General features: G+C 40.0%; 1 protein-coding gene across 1 annotated transcript; it reads right to left on the bottom strand.

Moving 5' to 3' along the window:
• Positions 1–6: 6 nt before the first annotated feature.
• LOC104223843 (protein POLLEN DEFECTIVE IN GUIDANCE 1) lies at positions 7–13,635 on the bottom strand. Its single transcript, XM_009775345.2, has 11 exons — positions 12,380–13,635; positions 11,350–11,501; positions 10,919–11,022; positions 3,981–4,069; positions 3,761–3,834; positions 3,201–3,351; positions 2,953–3,120; positions 1,005–1,102; positions 780–902; positions 499–567; positions 7–292 (listed from the first exon to the last, which is right to left on the bottom strand). The coding sequence occupies exons 1-11, from the start codon at positions 12,999–13,001 to the stop codon at positions 92–94; spliced, it is 1,851 nt and encodes a 616-aa protein (XP_009773647.1). The 5' UTR covers positions 13,002–13,635; the 3' UTR covers positions 7–91.
• Between the last annotated feature and the right edge of the window lie 10,098 nt (positions 13,636–23,733).

Raw genomic sequence — 23,733 nt, 5'->3', positions numbered from 1 at the left:
CCCGCCCTCTGGCCATCCCTCTTTTCTCTTCTCATAAACAGGAGTTCTGTATATCTTAGCAAAGTATGCAGCTTCACCAAGATATAGTATCTTAGTCGCTATGAAGTTTTCTCCTCTGGCATCTGTTTATATACCACCTCGCATGCTTTTTTAGGCCAATGCTAATCATTACTTTAAGGCTTGCAAGCATGACAAATGTCATTGCAGACAGAAGAAAAATCCAAAAGAGCCTCCAAGGAAGCGGATTATAGGGAAGATGAGCAGCAAACACAGGACGCAGCACCCGGATTACCTGACATGCAAAAGAGGTTGCTCGGTAAGGAATAAATGAGCATTTTAAGCTCCGGAAGGAAACCCATAAGTCCAAGGGAATAGATCCTGCTTCCCCTATGTTCCATATCCACGAAGTATAGTATTTTGAAATAAAGAGACTATGATTTTATTCAGAAATTATAATGATAGAAGATGGCGGCTTTATACAAATCAGAAAAAACTTACCACACAAGCAGGTGCCAAAGGGACGAAAGTGAGGTTATTCTTCATATTGTCCGTCTGAATATTCAGTGTCTGTCAAAAGTCGACAATTAGAGTAACATGAAAAACAGAATCTTCAGAAAGAAAAAATTACAAGATGCCACAACAGCTTGGTAGGATGAAGAGCTTGATAGCAATATAGCAGTATAAAACTACAAATTATTCGAGCTTATCAGACAAATCACCAGCTTAAAGAGCTTGACTCTAGAAGCAAAATCAAACAGCAGCCCATGAATTAAAAATACCTGCTTACAGAGATCTTCAAGAAACTCTGAAAAGGCAATCGGCTTGATATTGTTAAATTTTGCGATGAATGAATGCTTGATTATATCAATTGTCATCTCACTTACGTAGACGACAAATGCATTCTGCAGGATTCAAAAAGAAAATTTCTTTATATGAGCCAGTTCAAAAGCAATTCAGCAAGTTGATCACTTCATTGCACAAGGAGCATCAGCAGCAGGCCTTACACAAAGAAAACTTTCAAACCAAGGTCCATCTGCCTCCAGAAGGTTTTGAGCCAACACAAATAAGAGAAATGCCGAAATATGGAACCGCTCCACTGAATCTGACAACAGCCAATGGAATTAAAGTTTAAATGCACAGAAACTTTGTAATCAAGCACAAATATGAAAATAAAATCAGTACCATAGGATTGAGCATTTCCAAACACCATTAAGCTTAAACGAAATGATAAATAAAACAACAAATAAAGTGTCACTAGTCAGCTACTAATATATGGATGGCTGAACATGGAAACTGGTAAAAACAGGAGGAACAGATGAAAAAGAAAACCACATCCATCAATAAAATCTAAATCCATCAGACAGGCAATCCCAAAATTGGCCCTGAGCTTCCTTCTCCTGAGGTGCCAAGAGCACTATGTCTGTATGTCAAGGGAAGAGGAAATCCTTTTTTATGTTGCACAAGTTAGAGAGAGAAGGTCGGAAAAGATGTGTGATTGGTTATTCATAAACTGAAACTAACAATTAATGGACACCATCTGAGAATAGTGGCAAAATAGGTACTGCTACCATTCTAGTAAAGTAGGTTCTGCTACCGTTTCTACTTGATAATAGAAATAATATATTTGACTCTGCACGTGAGTACAATGAGCACTTTTCTGTGCATATAACAGGGCAGATCTGAAAAGACCATTTATCTGAATGTTGGGATGTACCACCCACACTGTCAGTGAAAACAATGATCAACAAAGGACTCGACAATAATCACCTTATTTGTGTTTTGTGTGTTAAATTTTTATTTTAATTCACATTTAAGATGCAACCCTAACAAAGTGAAATACAAGTCCTTTAGAAGGGTAGTGAAACAAACAATGTGAAAGGGGAGTAAAAGTAAGGTCTCTAAGACTAAATATAACCATGAGAATCCTAGAAATGTGGATGTTAAGATTGATAACCAGTCATATAAGATTAGACAAGATTAGAAATAATGACAGCCAACAGATGTTCAAATAGCACATATACAAAAAAAAAATGATAGAAAATGTTAAGGTTATATCTTACGTAGACCTCTAAATATAGAATCCAGTAAATGTCAATATGGAGTTGAACGTTCAAGAAAAAGACGAGGTATACCTAAAATCATAGTGAGGAAGTCTCAAAAAACTACAATCTCTCGAAATTAATGCAAATATAGGTAAAAACATAAGAATGTAAGCAAAAGATTCATTTTTATTGTTCAGTTCGTGGCGCCTCTTTTTTTGTTATACCTTTTTTCTGCAATGTAACGCCTCCTTTTACTAGTTCTATTTCTCTTCCTCTGCATCTTTTGACATACCTCTTCTTTCTATTCTTTTTTTATGAAAACCTCTTCTTTCTATTCTACAGACCATGAATCTTCTAATATGCAACTCACCTTCTTTTACCACTCCTGATTTTTGAGCTTTTGCATTTGCTTCTCTTCTACTCTCTTAATAAAATTACTAAAGCACTTAAAGATTAGATTTAACTACAGAAAATTTCTATTTCATAGTTGATTAATAGAAAATTGAGTTATCTTTTCTTCATTTTTTATAAATGAAACTGAACATCAAATTTGCAATTGAACTTATCTTGTAATTATATTTTAGTGATTTTAATTTTAGTTATTATATTGATAATGTCAATATGTTAGAGTAGATGCTGAAGTTAGTAACTTCATCTGAAATTGAGACTAAATTGACTGGGTGATATTTTTAAGAAAAGGTAAATTAATTGATTGACTGACTGATTGGCATTGAGATGCAACCTATAGGGACTACAAACATGCCAATGAAAACATGCAACAGATGGAATCACTTCACACAAGATAATAAAGAAAAAAAACAGCTACCAACAGCAGATTCATAAATAATTCTTTAATCATGGCAATAGAACCTTCAAAATTTCAGGTAAATGCTGCTAGAAGATAACTCACCATAATACACTAGATTGTGAACGTTATCCTTGCTGTACCGTTTGAATACATTGCTCTTTATTTCCGCAAAATTGTTTGATACAAGCAAAGCAAATAATGCATTGTTGTGGGCAACTATACAGGTTGACAAAGTGATAGCTTGAGCTAGCAAGATGAAAGAATGAAGAAGTATGGGGAGTCAAGGAAACCAGACAATATTAGGAATGAAATTTATCATATTGACCAGAATACGGGAATGGAAAGGATATTTGATGAAGCCACAGCTACAACTTCATCCATAATAAATCTTCTCATCCACAATTGCATACTTTCCGTTGAGCTATTTGCAAGCCCTTCTGCTGTATTAAAGAGAGTCTGCATCACATCTCCACTAAAGCTTTGGAATAGTCTATCAAAAACCTGCCGAGAAGGGCAAATATAGCCTTAAATTTTCTATAAATTGCAAAAAAAGGAGTTAACCAAAAAATATTGCATATTGAATGATGTTAGGGCAGCAACATGGACGTGTAATAAACCAATATCTTGTACAAGATTGGAATGAAAGGATACTTGATGAAGGATAGCTGAAACATATCCGAACATATGACTAGAGGTGCTTCTCCTTCGAAGTTATTCTATTCTTTAACAGCAAGAATGGGGACATATTTCATTTATTTACTTGAACCACAAACGTGAATTACATTCAATGGAATTAGTTACGTTGTATCAGAATCCAGCCACCTTCAACATGATACGACGACTTAAAGTACAACCAATTTGTGGCATCTTAGCACATGCCCTAATTATAATAAAGTAGTCTACTTCTCACCTCCAACACATTGTAAACTACATAAAGCTTGATTGTCCCTTGACCACGAATCATGTGATAGATTAGGCTGATATCTGCCACAGCAAATTGCAAATAGGAGTAAGACTAAACAAACAAGAAACCAAGAATTGAGAAGTCTAAGCTTAGATGTGTGGTTGGGGTAATTAGTATGTAGCAAAAATTTAAGACTCTGGTTGAGGATTAAAGAATCCTACTGCACCTGTTTGTTGCAGCAAAATCGCCCCACTGGCCAGGGCAACACAACAGCCAATATCAGAAAGCTCAACTGCGGAAAGTTTCTTGAACTGCCTGCCATGAGCATGGTCAGGTTATTTTGTAAACATAAGCTGCAGTTAAATAGATTTATTTTAACACAACAAAATCAAGGGTCGAGAAAGGAAAGGACCTAAGGAAATAAAGTAAAGACGTGCTTCAGATGGGAGGGTGAATCAATTTTTTAGATTCACCATAACCAATAACAATAACAGGGGCAAGACAAATAAAATAAAAGCAAGGACAAACTCTTAAGTTTTTAAGGGAAAATCAAGACGAGTCTCTCTTCTTCCCAAAAACAAAATTGATTGGGAAGTCTCCTACTTCAGAGGGAAACAATAGAATAAGTTTGAAGGAAATATCTCCCTAGACTTCCAACCTCTTTTTTTTTTGGATGAAGTAAGATGTTATATTAACAAAAGCATCAAGAAGATGCATATTTACAAAAGTTGAGGTGCAAAAACGAAAGAAAAACTAGTCCCTTTACAGAATGTCAATCTAAGACAAGAGAGCTAACAAAGTCCAAAAGATGAGCAGAACTAGTTACAGTAGCTAACTTAGTCCAACAAAAAAGATTGAGTAGGCATCTAGCTTTGAGAGAGTGATTTGGAGTTGAGATCCCATCAAAGCATCTACTATTCCTCTCATTCCACAAACACCAAAAACAAACTGCAGGGATCATCAACCAGATCTTCTTGATGGTCTTATAAACTCTCCATCGACTCCAGCTCAGGTGTGCCTGTTTTATGTTTTGTGGCATAACCCATTTGAGGCCAAAAATACAATAAAACATGTTCCAAAGGTCAGTGGCCAATGGGCAATGCAAAAACAAATGGCTGACTATTTCCACATTCTCCCTGCACATATAACATCTATTGACCAGCTGAAGGCCTCTCCTGTTGAGATTGTCTTGTGTCAAGCAAGCTTCACGGAGAACAATCCAATCAAAGCAAATTACTTTAATAGGCAGCTTAGTTTTCCATATTAATTTCCATGGCCATGCATCGATCACTAGGTTTTGAGAACATAGTTTCCTGTAATATTCTTTCACTGAGAAAGTGCCCTTACTCCCCCAACAAATGGTGTCTAGTGTACTTGCATTCATGTTGAACCTTTCCACTCTGGCAAGTAATTCTATCATGTTGTCCACTTCCCAATCTTGCACTGCTCTTCTGAGATGAGCATCCCAATTATTGCCACTTCTGTTCTGAGCTATGGAGGAGTCTTTGTCCAATGCAATCTGGAATGTTGTTGAGCCATTTGTCTTTCCAGAATCTGATATGTGCTCCATTGCCTGCTTTGAAGTAGGATTTCTGGAAAAATTCATTCCCAGGTTTCCTGATGTACTTCCAAGGGCCCACTCCATAAGGTGCATTAGGAATTTTGGTGCTCCAATTGTCTCTTTTCCTATGCTTTGCAATAATCACCTCCTTCCAGAGACTTGATTCCCCTATGCCATATCTTCAAAGCCATTTCATTAGTAAACACTTGTTGTGGACCTCTAGATCTCAATCCTCCCTAGTGTTTTGGTTGTGTGACTTTATCCCACTTAATGAGATGAAACCTGTGAGTGTTGTTGTTCCCCTCCCATAGAAAGTCCCTCCTGATTTTATCTAATTGTTTTAACACCTTTTTAGGGATAGTAAATAGTGACATGTAATAAGTTGGAATGTTGTCAAGCACATTGTTGATAAGAGCTAGTCTTACTCCCATGGAGAGGTATTGCAATTGCCATGATGCTAACCTCTTTTCAAACTTTTCAATAATCCCACTCCATATCTCACAAGTTTTGAATTTGGCACCCAGTGGAAGGCCCAAGTATGTGGTAGGCAAGGACCCAATACTGCAACCCATGATACCTGCTAATTCCTCAATGTTAGGTACATGGTTGACAGGATAAATGATACTTTTCAGCGCATTGACATGTAGCCCAGAAAGAGCTTCGAATAGGAGGAAAGCCAGGTTTAGGTATATAAGTTGTGACTTTTCAGCCTCACAAAAGATTAGAGTATCATCTGCATGCAGCAGATGAGAAACAGAGACTGAACTCCCAATGTATGCCCCTACTCTGAAGCCCTGAATCCATTGTAGTTCTCTAGCCTTTTCAAGCATTTTGCTTAAACCTTCCATGGCAAGTATAAATAGAAATGGGGAGAGTGGGTCTCCCTGCCTGATCCCTTTTTCTGCGATGAGAAGAAACCCACAGGTTCTCTGTTGACCAACACTGAATATTTGACTGTTGTGATGCAGAATCTGATCCACCTTATCCATTTGGCTCCAAATCCCATCTTCCTTAGAATAGAAATTAGATATGACCAATTCAGCTTGTTAAAAGCTTCTTCAATATCGAGTTTGCATATAATGCCAGCCCCCCCCCCCGATTTAAGCTTCCAATCTAGAGCCTCATTGGCTATAAGTGAAGCATCAGTTATCTGCCTGTGCTTAATGAAAGCATTTTGATGGTTGGAGACTAATTTGCCAATAACCTTCTTCAATCTTTCTGCTAGTAGCTTGGCCACAATCTTAGACACTGCCCCAATCAAACTTATTGGTCTGAAGTCTCCAAGTTCAATAGCCACTTTCTTTTTTGGAATCAAGGCAATAAAAGAGGCATTACATGATCTTACCATATAGCATTGTTGATGAAAGTGATTGAGTGCCCCATCACTTCTGGCTTGATAAACTCCCATGTTCTTTGAAAGAAAGCCATAGTGAAACCATCTGGTCCTAGAGCCTTATCTGAGGAACAGGAATTAATAGTTTCATGCACTTCTTCTTCGTCAAAAGCTTTCTCTAACAACTCCCTGTCCTCTTCTGCTAGTCTAGCTACTTCATCAAAATTGGCAGTAGGTCTCCTCACTTCGTTTTCTGTATACAAATTCTGGTAGAAGTTCAAGATCTCCTCCTTAATCTGTGTTTTGTCTTCTGTTATTTCATCATTCACTTTGAGCTTGTCAATATTGTTGACTCTTCTATGTGAGTTGGCTATGGAATGGAAATATTTGGTGTTCCTGTCCCCCTCTTTCAACCATTGACATCTTGACTTTTGTCTCCATGATGTTTCTTCAGCTTTGGCCAGTTCCTCCAGCTCCACTTGCAAACTCAAAATCTTCTGCTTTTCAGCCTGCATTGGAATTCTGCCTTCTATAGCATGTTCTAAAGCTGCAAGTTCCTCAAGAGCCTTGCTTCTTCTTACTTCCAGCTTGCCATAAACTTCTTTATTCCAGTTGGAGATGTCTTTTTTCAAGTTTCTCAACTTCTGAATGAGAATAAAATCAGGGTTACCACCTATAGTATAATTCTGCCACCACCCTTTCACCATATCAATGAACCCCTCTTGTTGCAACCACATATTCTCAAACTTGAAGTAGGAGTGGGTTGCCTCCCATTCTCCACATTCCAACAGTAATGGTTTATGATCAAAAATAGGTATAGGCAACACCAGCTGTTTAATTGCTTTAAAGCTTTCATCCCACTCTATAGAAATAAGGAATCTGTCAATCCTAGATGTCTGTAGAGTGTCTTCCCCCCTTGACCATGTATATTGTGCTCCATGAAGAGGCAAATCAATCAGTTGCAGATCCATAATTGTTTCTGAGAAGCTTTTCATTGCTTTGGATCTCTTAGTGCAATTGAGTCTCTCGTTCTCGAACCTGCATACATTGAAATCCCCACCTATAACCCATTGCTCACTCCAAATACCTCTGATTGCTCCCAGCTCCTGCCATAGTTCTTCCCCCTCAGAATTTGTATGTGGACCATATAATCCAATAAAGCGCCATCTGAAATCCTCTTGTAAACTTTCAAGCATACAGGTGATTGTGTAATTTCCTTGATGAGAGTCAATGTAATTCCACATTCTCTTATCCCAAATAATAATAATACCCTCATTGGTGCCACAGGCCTTTAGTTCTACCCAATCAGCCCGTCTGCTCCCCCAAATTTGATGTAACAAGCTTTTAGGAATTACCTCCATTTTGGTTTCCTGAAGACACAAAATGTCGGCCTTCCATTAGAGTGCTCCTTTTTTTCCTACCATTGAGACCATTAATGTTCCAGCTTAGGATTTTTACTTTCATCTTGACTGGCTCTTGAAGTGCCTGCCCCTGCCTCTGTTGCTTCCCCCATCATAGTTAATGCTGCTAATTAACTTTTGAACCTCACCTTCCCCTTTCTTCTTTCTCTTCTTGTTTGTTGCTGCCAGTGACCCCTTTTTTTGAATCTGAATTTGTCTCTTCTGATCCATCCTCATAATTAAATCGAAGATTTCATGCTCAAATCCGACTACGTTGATGCCAAAAGCTTTGCATGCTTTACCCATAACTAGTTTTGTCCATTTAGATTTTTCAATGACATTGGGCTGCTGAATTCCTTGTGGTTGCAGTTGTTCCGGCTCGTAGCAGTGAAAAGATAATGAGGTATCAGTATCAGAACATACCAGTGCAGTTGAAGCAGTTTCTAACCAAGCCAATCGGTTCAAGAGACACCAAAGATTGTTTGCAGTGTTATCTACTTCGTCGTCTGCATCATCTTCTTTAGAGATGGTGGTTGCATGCAGAGTTTGCCCAGTAATGAAGTCTTTGTTGTAAGTCTCTAGGGACTTGACTGCTGGGGGAGTGTTGCTGATGTTTGGAGATTCAAAGCTTTGAAGTTGGAAACGGGGTTTGGCAGCAGACGAATGGCTCTCCATTCTTGAACATGTGGTGGCTTCTTAAATTTGGATTTAGACTGGGCCCTCCTCCCTGGGCCTGCTGAATAATATGTTTCTGCTGCACTTAGGCCCAAAGAAATTGGGTCTTTACTTCCTGAGCACCTTGCTACACTGGGTCGGCCCATGGGAATTTTAGTATTAGCCCGTGTAAGCAAGAATTTTGGAGTGGGCCCTTGTAGCTCTGAGTTTAAACATTGCTCTTCCAGTTGACCCACCTTGTGCTTTCCATTTGGGGTGGGCCCTAGTAAATTTGAATTAAAGTTCTCTGCCACACTCTGCCCCATCACGTGCTTCAGCTGAGCCCTAATTTTCAGCTCAGTCCCCGAAAAACTTGTTGTTGCAGTGTTTGACGTACACTTGCACCTTTCTTCTCCGATGGCTTTCTCTGCTACTTGTTGGGCTCGGGTAGGGATTGGCTTTGGCGTTGCAACAACATCTTTAAGAATCGAGATTTCAAATCTCCATTCTTCCACATCAAGATCAATTTTGTCTGGACAATTAAATTCTTTGGCATTAACACAGATTCTCGCCCAAATGTAGTGATTTCGGTTCTTCGTATCTTCATCGATTCCAACAAAACCACCACATAAGTCGCCAATAATCTTGAAGGTGTCTAGAGACCACGCATGGACTGGAATACCAAATGCTTTTACCCATTTGTAATCTGATCTCGGGGAGGCTAAATTGGTGCCTGACACTGATGTCCACCATTCTAAAGATAAGCGCAGACCATTCCAAAACCATTCTCCAGCATGGATTCTCATTGCTTCTTGTCTCGAAGGAAACTCGAACAAAAACTGGTTGTGAGCTATAGGAGTAACTCTCAGACCAGAACAAATCTTCCACCTGCTCGTGAACCAAGTCTTAATCACTTCTTGATTTGGGCTATAGTTGAAAGAATCGTTGAAGTTCCCAACTAAACACCGAGAAAGAAATTGCTGGCTCCGTTCATCTGTGTCTGCATTGATTTTGATGACATTGTCAACCACCGTAGCTGGAAACTTTGCCAATTCCGGCCATTGAGTGATCTTAGCTGTATCCCTAGACTTCCAACCTCTTAGGTACTTAAGAGCATTACCCTTGTTTCAACTGATGGTCCTCCTGTAAGTTCCGCTCTGCAAATTCACTTAACCAGGGACCTATTACTTGGCAGCAACAGAAACTTCTCCAAGTGCAACTGGAGAACAGTCTTGGAGAATATATTACCTCTGGGGCACCAACTGAACACCATTTTCTACAAAAAGAAACTTTAATTTCCCTTTTATTGTCTTTAAAATTATTTTATTTTCCAGGGACTGAAGTAACAAAGGAAGCAAGCTGAAACACCGTGGATTTTTTCACGGCAGAATTTGTAATAAAGTTTTCTTTTTAATTTTATTAATAATCATACCTCATTTCTGTTAATAAATAATGTTAGAATTGTTGCAATGTTCGATCTCTAGCATGAAGATATGCCCAATCACAAATAAACCCGAACAGAACACTAGACATGAAGGTATACCCAATCAGTAATAAACTCCCAAAAACGCAAAAAGGAAAAATCTTATATCAATACACCCTCCAACAACTATCCCTCATCTCCTTCAAGTTGATATTTTAGCAACGCATACCATATGGCAGCTGCAAGTTCCTACCAAAAGAAATTCAATGACAATCTAGTAATTAAAAGCTCATTGCACAAATACACTGTTCCCATAGGTTTCAAAACCACCAAAAATTATCAGCCTCTATGAATAGAGATAAGTCATTAAGAAGAAAAGAATGAGTAATGAAAGAAAAACCTACCTATTCCCTCGAGTTCGGTTTGAGATATAAAGTGATTACATATGGTTTAGTTTTTGGTAAAATACTGATTCTATGCAAGATTACATCCCTGATCTATGCATAATTATGAAAATTCATAACAAATTAAATCAAACCTAAAAAATCAACATGGATTGGGATAGCAAGGAAATCTTATATTACTTCTAGACAAAATCTTAGATGAACTGTTTGATTAAAGGGTTAATTTGAGATTACAGAAAAAATTCTGCATCCCATCTGCTGTAAGGTCACAATGGTATGATGAATAATATTAGGACAGATGATAGACACAACTCTCCTGGAGAGTGGAGATCCCAAAAAATCATTTCAAGTTCAAAGAACAAAGGAAGAGTGAAGTATGAAATACCAACCTTGTTTTCAGAAACCTCCAGCAGATCATGATTATTCTCGTTGGCATGACAGTTAGCAGTGACAGGAATGAATCAAAGCAGACAAAAAAGCCAACATTAATAAGCTGCAAAAGCAATAGTTTTGTCATCCATTCAGCAAAACCAGCTTGATAGTTTATGAGATAAAGACTATATCCGAGAAGAACAGGTAGTGGACCTCCTAGTCTGCAGCTCGTTCCGAATAAAATTGGGAAGTAGAAAGTTTTAAAAAAAGAGAAGAAAAAAAGGACCCCTATTGGCACTATCACAGTCCAGGGCAGATATATAACAGAGGAACAAAAGATGCAAGTCAAGAAGTGAACACCAGGAAACTGAGGGCAATGAAAGAATAATGGATTCAAAATATAATTTGAGAATGCTTCATAGTGCAGTGTCTTAATAGAGTATAATACCAGCTCACATCGCCATGGTAAGCGAAATATGGTATCATAAACTCTTTGCCGCTCTTTATCATCCCCGCGGGCAACTGTACTCCTTAAGGAATTACCCGCATACATCTCTTCCATGAAGCACTTCATTGGTGACTTATCCACCGGAAATGTTTCTAACAAAATACCACACAACTAAAGTAAGAGAAAGGATACATGTGAAGTTTTCTTCTGCAACTGAAATAAATTAGAAGTAAATTTGAATTTAGAGATACAGGGTTCCAAACCTGCCTCTAAAATAGGGCGAAAGCTAGGGACATTACTATATGAATGAGACATCCTTATTACATTACAAGTGATACCTCAAATTCCTAAAATGCTCCTCTAGTCCCGAGCTTGGTAAATAAGGCCGTGGAAAATTGTTTTCTTGCGGCCTTTAAGTGATGGGGGGAGTCACTCTTGCATTCTCTCTCTTGGGTAGGTCAGTCTCGCTTTCTCTTTCCGGTAAGTACTATATCTGTTATGGTATAGCTGCCGCGCTATTCCAGTAGTGTTTGTTAATTTGTAGTTTTGGAAGGTGGGTGGGGGTTAATGAGAAAGGGTAATTAAAGACCTTAGCCAAAAGCAAGGGATTCAGGGCCCGAACGAGAGCAGAGGCAGCATGGCAGGAATTCTCAAAAAAGAAAGAAACGAAAACGGGCATGGAGGTAAGAGCAAGTAAGACATATTTGTTACTAGGCAACCACCCCAACCCCTCCTCCCTCCCCCAAGTGAATTTATTTGTCATATATTTAGCTAACTTCATGTTTAAAGTACAATGACATAGTTTCTCAACATGCGAAAAGATATGATGATTAAGGAAGCCTCATACAAGCTTCTCTCTAGAACTAGAATTTCTCTATTCAAGTATTAATCATCAAATCTTTTCTCTACACGTTCCTCCAGTTGCCATAATATGTTCCTATTAGAGTCGGAACACAGTTAGGAAACATTGGCAGGAAATGAAAAACATTTAGAAAACCATTAAAGAAAAACAAAAAAGGTCCATGCTTACGATTGGGATCTTCAGCCATCAACTTCTTCCAATCTAAAGACGCTTCCTTCTCCAAACTCCTCCCTGCAACCCCATTCATATTCACATTCACTTCGACTCTCGAATTTGACCTCGATTCCAATTCCTTAACAACACTCTCATTTTGTCTCTCACTAATCTGTGGTGATCCGACGCTCTCTTCGGTCACTCCATTGACCATAACATTTCTTTGCCTCAACTCCCCAAACGGAAGCCCAGAAACTGAACTCACTGAACAATTACTCTCAGGCTTCGGCAGTGTAACAGGTTCCTCACATACCACAACACTGCTGCTCTGAGCAACACTGTAACAGTAACCGCTAAATTCCCCGACGGAGGATGAGCGGCCTAGCTGCTCGTCCGTGACGGAATATTCGGAAATTGTGGAATGCTCGGCGATTCTCTTGTGCTTCTTCTTTTTCTTCTTCCTCTTGCGGTTTCCGGTTGGGCTTGTGGCGTCATCATTAGGCAGAAGCTGCGGAGGAGGATCGGAATTGGATCGAGGGAGAGTCGCGGTGGAGGAATCGTAATCCTGATCGTCGTCTAGGATGGAAGTTGAGAGAACGTCAAATGAGACCTTGCGTCCAGTTGATCTCAACGCCATTGATGAAGTTAGAAGCTATGGCGATGGTGGCGGTTCATGGAGGTTGATGATCGGCGACTAAGAAATGAGAAGGGAATCGGCGGAGAGGGGAGGAGAGTGGCGACGGTGAAGATCTGGAAATTTTTGGGTTGGGCTTTTGACGACTTGCCTTCTTTCTCGGGAAATTTTGTCCCCGAATTTGTAAGATAAATGTATATTTGGACTAAAATAGCCTTCAAACCAGAACACTTAAACACCTGTAAACAGCTCCTATGGAAATGCTTCCGCCGATAAACCTTTGTATTCTCTGTACTCGGATGATGTACAATTTGATAAGGAGATTGATGATTGATTCTATATCAGGATATACTCTGTATATATGGAAAGATTCAGTTAGGTCTTTAATGGATTCAGAAATTGAGCAATCTGTACGACCCGATTCCGACGAGGATGATTTTTGTGAATTTGTGATTGCTGATTACCCCATGTTTGACATGGGAAAAACTCGGGAAGCTTTTGTCCAATACTTGATACATTGGGATGGCGCAGATGGATCTATCAAGAAGAAAACTTTGTTGCGCATAACTTTGCTGAATTCGAGTAAATTTGCTATCTCTAACTTTAACCAAAAAAAAAAAAAAATCGGGCTTTGAATTTTAGCGAAGGGGCAGAAGCTTGAATCTATATCTATATATTATATTAATAGCACCGTAGTTTGTAATGTGATTAAGCCAGGTGACAAGCTAAAATGAAGCTACTTGACAAATTTAAGACAATAAAATAAATTTGGATTATAAATGGAAAAATATTTAATGAAAGTAGTAGTCCAAAATTTTCTGTAATATGAATTTCATTCTTTAATAAATCAAAGCCAATTATTTGAATATCTATATTATATTAAAAGGAGAGTAGTTTCCAATGTGGTTAAGCCAAGTGGCAAGCTAAAATAAAGTCACTTGGCAATTTTAAGACAAAAAAAAATTGGATTATAAATGGAAAAATATTTAATGAAAGTAGTAGTCCAAGATTTTCTGTAAAATGAATTTCATTCTTTAATAAATCAAAGCCAATTATTTGAATATTTAAACTAAAAATGTTCTATTTTTGAGAATCTGTTGGACGTACACAAAGAGAGATGCAACTTTCATTAATCAAACAAATATATTATAGCTATTGTCACACCTCCTTTTTCCGCGCCCGAGAGGGTGCAAGGGAGTTTTTCCAATTAAAGGACAATCGAAATGGGATTGGTTTATTAATTTCAGAGTCGCCACTTGGGAGATTTAGGGTGTCCCAAGTCACCAATTTTAATCCCGAATCGAGGAAAAGAATGACTCCATATTACAGTCTGCGCACCAGAAATCCGGATAAGGAATTCTGTTAACCCGGGAGAAGGTGTTAGGCATTCCCGAGTTCCGTGGTTCTAGCACGGTCGCTCAACTGTCATATTCGGCTTATTTATCTGATTTTAAATACCATTATGAACCAATGTGCCAATTTTAACTTTTTACCGCTTTATTGTTATTATTTCAAAAGGATGTGAACATCGCTTAAAACATGTCCTTGGACTGCGTCACATGAAATGCACCCACAATCTGGAACATATTTTATTTGATGTTTTGGGATTTGGATCTGGGTCGCATGAAATGCACACCCCAAGTTTTAAGAAAGTAGATTATTAAACACGCACCTAAAGAGACTATCGTGTTATTATTTTGGGAAGGGCCGTGAAATTTGCTAAACGGCCCGTCCCGGAATCTAAGTATTTAATATATACATTTAGAGGGCCCCGCAGCTTCTACATTTTTGTTTGTCGAGGCTCGTCTCATTTTTATTTTAAAGGATAAACCTATAATGACTATATTTCCTATTAAGTTCGTCTCTAAAATAAAAGAAAATCTCTTAATTATTTACATGCTTGCAGATTATTTACAGCAGGATCCGAAATGCTTTTACAGAATAAGGAAACATGACCATGCATACGGACAGCTGATCGAACATTATGGGCCCAAATCCAGCTCATGCGGGATGGGCCAGACCTGGGCCACTGTTTATCCGAGGCGGGTCTGTTTGGTCTGTTTTGACCTGGGCTCGACCTTCATAAGGTTGAGGGGCGCGGACTTGTGCTAATTGTTATAAGGGTGTGGCTTGATAATTATAACGAGGCAGTTTATCAAAAGAGAATGAAAATTAACTAAGGCGGATAGTTTTATTCTTTGACATGCATTAAAAGAGAATGCTAATTACAAAACACAACTAATTTTCAAGACATAGCCTAGTATACTGCCAATCCCTTTGTCTGTTAACCTAACCAACATATGATATCAAACCATACTACATTTTTTTTGTATTCACTATATGAAAGGACCAACTCCAATACCCAAACAAGATTGTAAACCATTACACACTACATAATCATCTATATAGCAACTACATGTGGACATAGATGTCTTCAAATCTTCCCTTTTGTATTCATGCTCGACTTTCAAATTACATGGACAGTATTAGTTGTGTACCTGGTATAGAGGAACAAAAGAAGAAGGAAAAGGATCAGCTGAATAGTACACAGCAAACAACAGCACAGCAGATTCACAGCAACAACACAGCAACAACACAGCAACAACGACCAGCCAACAATGATGAAGCTCAGCAAGGAGTCGAGCAACAAATAAACAATCCCAGAAAAACAGAGTAGGAAATAACAGCCTAGAATGTTGAATGTAACAGCAACAGAAATCCAATGACCACAAGAAAGCTTGGCAAACGACAGAAAAAGCAAAGCCACAAAGACAACCTGATCAAACTGGACTCTTACACAGTTTCTTCTAGACAATACTCATTCACAATGTTCTGAAATTTATTCCTGTTTTTTCCTTTTTCAGTTTTCTTACTCACAGAATCTCTCAAGACTCAAAAATGAACTCTCTTCTAATGGAAGGTCTGCCTCTTTTTATATCCTAACCTTAACACTTTACCGTCTTTTTGACAACTCAAAATTCCCCCTCCCTGTTGTTTTTCCACTCACCTCTTTTAAATAAACAAAACTCCCATCAAATTCCTGACAGCCCCTCTCTCTTTTGTTGTTAAAATGTACTAATCACTTGTTTATTTAACCAAAGTATGGGCAGTGGGAATATAATCTGACAGCACATGCTGTCCAATTATTTTAATTCCTTAAAGCTAACCATACACATGCTGCCCACGGTCCAAACCAAATGGCATTGTGTTTTAAAACCAAAGTCTGAATCTGCCATTATAACCTTTCCCCTAGATGTTCTTTTAATTCAATTTGAACAAAATCAACAGGCAATACAATTCAGTTCCTAATGAGACTCAAATACGATCACAGCAGAAATAAGCAATACGAATCAAGTTGTTACCATTAACGATTGAAACTAATTGACGACATATATCGACTCGACTATATTAATCGTAACACATAACAATCAATCGTTCATATAAACAACACGTATAGAGTCCCGAATGACTTCAGACAAATTTGTTCAAACACTGGGAACTTATATGAATTAAACTCGCTTGACGATTAATCTAATTGATGAGCACGTATATCACAGGGTATATTCAGAACACAAACAGAAGACAATTGACCAAATAAAAGGCCTTTAACATAGATGGAAGAAATCCGAATGGAAAATAACAAAAGAAAATAACCAATCATACACAACGAAACATGCTGACAACTTAACTAGCAGTTGAATAAAACAAAAAGGAAAAGAAAACTTACCAAAAATTGTCCAAACAAAACTGAACCAAATCTGACTCAACATTGAACTTTTGAGGCCGAACAAACTTTAATCAGGGTGTTCTCACATGAGAACACCTTGATTAAGGTCTATTAGACCTCAAACCCATGTCCAAACCGGCCGGATTCCCCAGGTGCATGTGTTCTAAAGTCTGGATTTCCAGATCTGATTTTTAGGGAGTTGTGGGTAGATTCGGACCAAACCAAGTTTGGTTTGGTCACGAGGAAGGTCAGGGGAGTGTCTGGTATGAAGATGGGATGGTTTGGCATAGATCCGGGTTCGACTCAAATCTTCAAATGAAGATTCGAGACGAACGAAAGTGATTCGAGGCTCGTGGTTAGTGGATTCGTGTTCAGGACAGTGAGGTGGTCCTAGGGTGTTCAGGAGGCGGTCATCGGCGTTCATGCCGCCGGCTTTAATGGCGAGGGATACTGGGGCGGCTGCTAGGGTTCGAGGATGAGAAGGGGTTGTGTTTGGGACGAGGGTGTACAGTGGGGAAGGTGGGGTTTGGATAGGGGGCGTGGGGTGAAGGGTTGAGTTTATATATGGGGAGTCTGATTGGATCTGAGCCGTTAGATCAGATGATCTCAACGGCTTGGATCTGAGGATGAGACATGAGACGGGGTCGTTTGGTAGTTAAACGGGGTCGTTTGGTTTAAGTGAGGGGTTGGGTCAGGCTGGTTATTTGGGTCGGGTTTGAACATGGGTCACTGAAGGAGGTCCTGAACCGTTAGATCGGCTGGGACGGACGGCTCAGATTGATTTGCCTGAAACGACGTCGTTTCAGGAGGTGCCTGGGCAGGCCTGGTCTGGACTGGGTTTGAGTGCTGGTTTGGGCCTGTTTTTGTTCCATTTATTTTGGGCCCAACCGATTTTCTTCCTTTTTTTGTTTTTCTAGTTTCATTTTTCTTTTAAAACAAAAAAAATAAAATAAAATAATAGACAATAAAATAATGAAATTAAAACTAAACAACAATGGAACATTTTAACACAATTATCACCAAATATTCAAGTAAGTTAACTAAAAGCCTAGAACGAACGATGCACACATATGTATATATATATTTTTTTTGAATTTTCTTTTACTGACACATATTTTTGTATTTTTGTTTGGTAATGACTAGATGTAAAATGGACAGACCCATAAATGACTAACAACACATGTCACGGAAAACTCGAAAAATTGTACAGCGAAATCATTTGTCACTATTTTTATTTTCTTTTGGAGCGATTGCTCGTAAAGCAAAAATCACGTGCTTACAGCTGCCCCTCTTTGCCCGAAGACACGAAGGGTTTTCGCGCAAAGATAAAGCGAGCGATTTTTGCCCGTCCGAATACTCCGTGTGAAGCATTTTTTGAAAAAGATTTGACCGAACCTTTGCTTCAGAGGTTTCCTACATATCCTGGGCTGAAACAGGAATCAGGTCAATGTAGTTCGGGAAATTTTGGTAGCTGGGACTACCGTGTGACTGTAGTGTTTGCTGTTGTTGTGCGCTGTTGTATGCTGCTGTAGGATGCTACTGCTCAACCGATCTCCCTATTACATTGCTCTAAAAGGAAAACAAGAAGCTAAGCTAAACTGAGGATCCTGAAATCTCATCCATCTTCAACTTGTTCTTGTTGCCTTGCTTTCTTGTCGGCTAACGCTTTCCTCCGATGCCTTTATCTTGTGACTTTGGGAGATGATGTTGGTCCTTTGCTGACGTTTGAATGCCAGTTTTCATCACTTTGCTTGATCCGCTGGGGACACGGCTTCCTTCTTTAAATCTTCCAGTGGTTTCTTCAGTGGTATGTTTCTTCATCAGCATCGTCATACTGGGCATGCTACAACGTTCCCAAACTGCTTCTTTTGAGACGCGTTCCTTTTTCCTTTTGAATTGTGCGCTTGCCTCTACAGTTGTCTGCTTCTTGGTGCTGGGGATTTCATTGTTTCCCGTTTGGGGATCTCCGTCTTCAGGTGGGGCTACTGATTCCAAACTCTAGAGCTAAAAGTATTCCCGCATTATACTGGTGGGCGACCTAGAACTTAAATGTATTCCCGCATTATACTGGTGGGCGACCTAGAACTTAAAAGTATTCCCGCATTATACTGGTGGGCGACCTAGAACTTAAATGTATTCCCGCATTATACTGGTGGGCGACCTAGAACTTAAAAGTATTCTCGCATTATACTGGTGGGCGACCTAGAACTTAAAAGTATTCCCGCATTATACTGGTGGGCGACCTAGAACTTAAAAGTATTCCCGCATTATACTGGTGGGCGACCTAGAACTTGAAAGTATTCCCGCATTATACTGGTGGGCGACCTAGAACTTAAAAGTATTCCCGCATTATACTGGTGGGCGACCTAGAACTTGAAAGTATTCCCGCATTATACTGGTGGGCGACCTAGAACTTGAAAGTATTCCCGCATTATACTGGTGGGCGACCTAGAACTTAAAAGTATTCCCGCATTATACTGGTGGGCGACCTAGAACTTAAAAGTATTCCCGCATTATACTGGTGGGCGACCTAGAACTTAAATGTATTCCCGCATTATACTGGTGGGCGACCTAGAACTTAAATGTATTCCCGCATTATACTGGTGGGCGACCTAGAACTTAAAAGTATTCCCGCATTATACTGGTGGGCGACCTAGAACTTGAAAGTATTCCCGCATTATACTGGTGGGCGACCTAGAACTTGAAAGTATTCCCGCATTATACTGGTGGGCGACCTAGAACTTAAAAGTATTCCCGCATTATACTGGTGGGCGACCTAGAACTTAAAAGTATTCCCGCATTATACTGGTGGGCGACCTAGAACTTAAATGTATTCCCGCATTATACTGGTGGGCGACCTAGAACTTAAATGTATTCCCGCATTATACTGGTGGGCGACCTAGAACTTAAAAGTATTCCCGCATTATACTGGTGGGCGACCTAGAACTTAAATGTATTCCCGCATTATACTGGTGGGCGACCTAGAACTCAAATGTATTCCCGCATTATACTGGTGGGCGACCTAGAACTCAAATGTATTCCCGCATTATACTGGTGGGCGACCTAGAACTCAAATGTATTCCCGCATTATACTGGTGGGCGACCTAGAACTTAAATGTATTCCCGCATTATACTGGTGGGCGACCTAGAACTTAAATGTATTCCCGCATTATACTGGTGGGCGACCTAGAACTTAAATGTATTCCCGCATTATACTGGTGGGCGACCTAGAACTTAAAAGTATTCCCGCATTATACTGGTGGGCGACCTAGAACTTAAAAGTATTCCCGCATTATACTGGTGGGCGACCTAGAACTTAAATGTATTCCCGTATTATACTGGTGGGCGACCTAGAACTTAAATGTATTCCCGCATTATACTGGTGGGCGACCTAGAACTTAAATGTGTTCCCGCATTATACTGGTGGGCGACCTAGAACTTAAAAGTATTCCCGCATTATACTGGTGGGCGACCTAGAACTTAAATGTATTCCCGCATTATACTGGTGGGCGACCTAGAACTTAAAAGTATTCCCGCATTATACTGGTGGGCGACCTAGAACTTAAAAGTATTCCCGCATTATACTGGTGGGCGACCTAGAACTTAAATGTATTCCCGCATTATACTGGTGGGAGACCTAGAACTTAAAAGTATTCCCGCATTATACTGGTGGGCGACCTAGAACTTAAATGTGTTAAAATTGCCTCCCCGTTCTTCCGAGAAAATTTCGACAATTGGCAGAAAATTTTCTGCCCCGGTTTTTGGTGACTTCCCTGGCGTTGCCTCTCGCTGTCATCATCAATCCTTTGTTTTCCTGCAGCAGACAAAAGGATTTAATTAATTTTTATCGTGGTGGTAGAGGGTGCCTTTCTGGCGGATGATTTTCCTTTCTTCCCCTTTTCTTGCTCTTTGTCCCCATAATTGGTTGGCGGGCAAAGTTGCCTGTTGGGGGTCTCTAGCCTGCTGGGGATTGGTTTTCAATTTATCCCCTTTTCTGCTTTCTCTTTAAACACATGATGTGGGAGTCTGCTTCTAACTCCCGAAACCACTCCCTTTTGGAGCTTACTTCTTCCAAAATTTCCGGGCACAATCCCTGCATTGCCTGGGACCGGCCTTTAAGACTGTTTATATTATCCTGCATTGGATGAATTCCCCTTCGGTTTCTGGTAGTAAGCTTTGAAAAATCCTTTCAAGACACATTTTTAGGAAAAGAAATAAAAGATATGGAAAGGAGAAAATCTTTCTGAACCAATATTTTTTGTGGGAGGAGACAATCAAAAGAACTTATCTGGAGGACACAACTGGTCCCTGTGATCATGGCGTGCACCATAGATTCCCGACCCAGTCTATTTGTATCAATTGATCTGCTCGATGGTTTGACTTGCTGGGGATGATAAAGGAGTGTTCATTTCGTTTCGAATGTGGTAGCTTTGCTGATCTGTCTTGTCGCCTCATAGTGCCCTTCGAGGGGTTTTCACTAATGAGACTCTCTCTTTTCTCTCATCTCCCGGCGCCTTATGGTGCCTGTGAAGGTTTTCACCAATAAGACTCTCTCATTTCATATCCCTCATCTTACATCGCCTCTCGGTGCCTGTGAAGGTTTTCACCGATAAGACTCTCTCATTTTATTTCTTTCGAGGATCCGGGGTGTTGTAGATACGACCCTCTCTTCCGGGGATTCTTTTGACTATCAACTCATTCCCAGTCTTACGATCCTCTTCTTTGCTGGGGATCAGTGTATTATTCTCGGCCTTATTTGCCGGATTTGGCATCTCTCGAACATTGATCGGGAGGTCTTTTGGATGTTGATGTTGGTTTTGGTGTGGGATTGAAGAAAGGCTACAAAAATGAAAACAATTTGAAGGGTGATGTGCTACAACTTTTGGAATCAAACCTTTGTTGGAACTTAAAACATAACCTCTGCCCCAGTTTTCTTGCTTGGGGAATTTATTTTTTATGCTTATGTTGAGCTATGTGCGTTACGCACATTGTGCCTATTATGCACACTATGTACATTATGCATCCTATATTTGCTATGATGCATACTATGACCGAGCCGTGAGGCGCCTACGTATCCTCTTTGAGGAATCAGGTCAAACGTAGTTCCCACGGTTTTGTATTTCTTTATGATTTCATCTTCTTCTTCTTTTTTTCTTTCTTCTTTTTTTCTTCTTTTTTTTCATTTTCTTTCTCTTTTCTTTTTCTCTTTTTCCATGTCTTTTCCATTAGTGATTCCAAAAGAGGGGTATGAAAGAATTACTTAGGCTCGAAGGGGGAAGCAAAGGTTAAAAGTGTTTGGATAGAAGAAAGAATTGTCTCCGTCATCTCATTATTCAACAAATGCCAAATACAAACAAATAAACCAAAAATTGCCATAATTAAAGAAATTACGCATAATATCTCTTGAATGCATCTGAATTGATAGCCATGTCGACACATCTACCTTCGACATCTGTCAAACACAAAGCACCGTTGGACAATACTCTGGTCACGATATAAGGCCCTTGCCAATTTGGGGCGAATTTGCCTTTTGCCTCGACCTGATGTGGGAGGATCTTCTTTAATACCAACTGCCCTACTTCAAACTTTCTGGGGCGCACCTTCTTATTATACGCTCTTGCCATTCTCTTCTGGTACAGCTGACCATGGCATACTGCTGCTAATATTTTCTCATCTATCAGGCTCAACTGTTCCAATCGAGCTTTTACCCATTCATCATCATCAATCCCGGCTTCAGCGACAATTCGGAGGGATGGAATTTCGACCTCCGTTGGTATCACGGCCTCAGTTCCATACACCAACAAATAAGGAGTTGTGCCTATGGAGGTCCGGACGGTAGTGCGGTACCCCAACAAAGCAAAGGGTAATTTCTCGTGCCATTGTCTGGACCCTTCCACCATTTTTCGTAGTATCTTCTTGATATTCTTATTGGCTGCTTCGACTGCTCCATTCGCCTTGGGACGATATGGGGTGGAATTGCGGTGTGTAATCTTGAATTGTTGGCACACCTCTCTCATCAGGCTGCTATTAAGATTCGCACCGTTATCCGTAATGATCACTTTTGGGATCCCAAATCTGCAGATGATATGGGAGTGAACAAAGTCCACCACCGCCTTCTTGGTTACTGATTTGAAGGTTTTAGCCTCAACCCATTTGGTGAAGTAATCAATGGTCACTAGAATGAACCTGTGACCGTTGGACGCTGCTGGCTCGATGGGCCCAATGACATCCATGCCCCATGCCACAAACGGCCAAGGTGCTGACATCGTATGTAACTCTGTTGGCGGAGAATGAATCAAATCTCCATGTATCTGGCACTGATGGCATTTCCTCACAAAAGTGATACAGTCGCGTTCCATGGTGAGCCAATAACACCCTGTTCGAAGGATCTTTCTTGCCAATACATATCCGCTCATGTGTGGCCCACAAACTCCAGCATGTACCTCTGCCATAACCGTCGTTGCTTGACTGGCATCTATGCATCTCAACAATCCCAAATCCGGGGTTCTTTTGTACAATACTCCTCCACTGAGGAAGAAACCATTCGACAAACGCCGAAGGGCTCTTTTTTGGTCTCCAGAGGCATGTTCTGGATATATCCCCATTCTGAGGTATTCCTTGATATCATGAAACCAGGGTTCGCCATCTGCTTCTTCTTCTATGGCATTGCAGTAGGCGTGCTGATCACGGACCTGGATGTGTAGAGGATCAACATACATTTTGTCAGGGTGGTGCAGCATTGATGCTAAGGTGGCTAAGGCATCCGCAACCTCATTGTGAACTCTAGGGATGTGTTTGAACTTCACCGATCGAAATTGCTTGCTCAGATCATGCAAGCATTGTCGGTATGGTACGAGTTTTAGATCTCGTGTTTCCCATTCTCCCTGAATTTGATGTATCAAGAGGTCCGAGTCTCCCAAGACCAAGACGTCTTGGACATCCATGTCAGCAGCCAAGCGCAAACCTAGAATGCAAGCCTCATACTCGGCCATATTGTTGGTGCAATAG

Source organism: Nicotiana sylvestris, chromosome 3 (assembly GCF_000393655.2).
Source record: "Nicotiana sylvestris chromosome 3, ASM39365v2, whole genome shotgun sequence".
NCBI lineage: Eukaryota > Viridiplantae > Streptophyta > Magnoliopsida > Solanales > Solanaceae > Nicotiana > Nicotiana sylvestris.
Note: the sequence above shows the minus strand (reverse complement) of the source record. Positions and strands in the feature narration are given on the sequence as shown.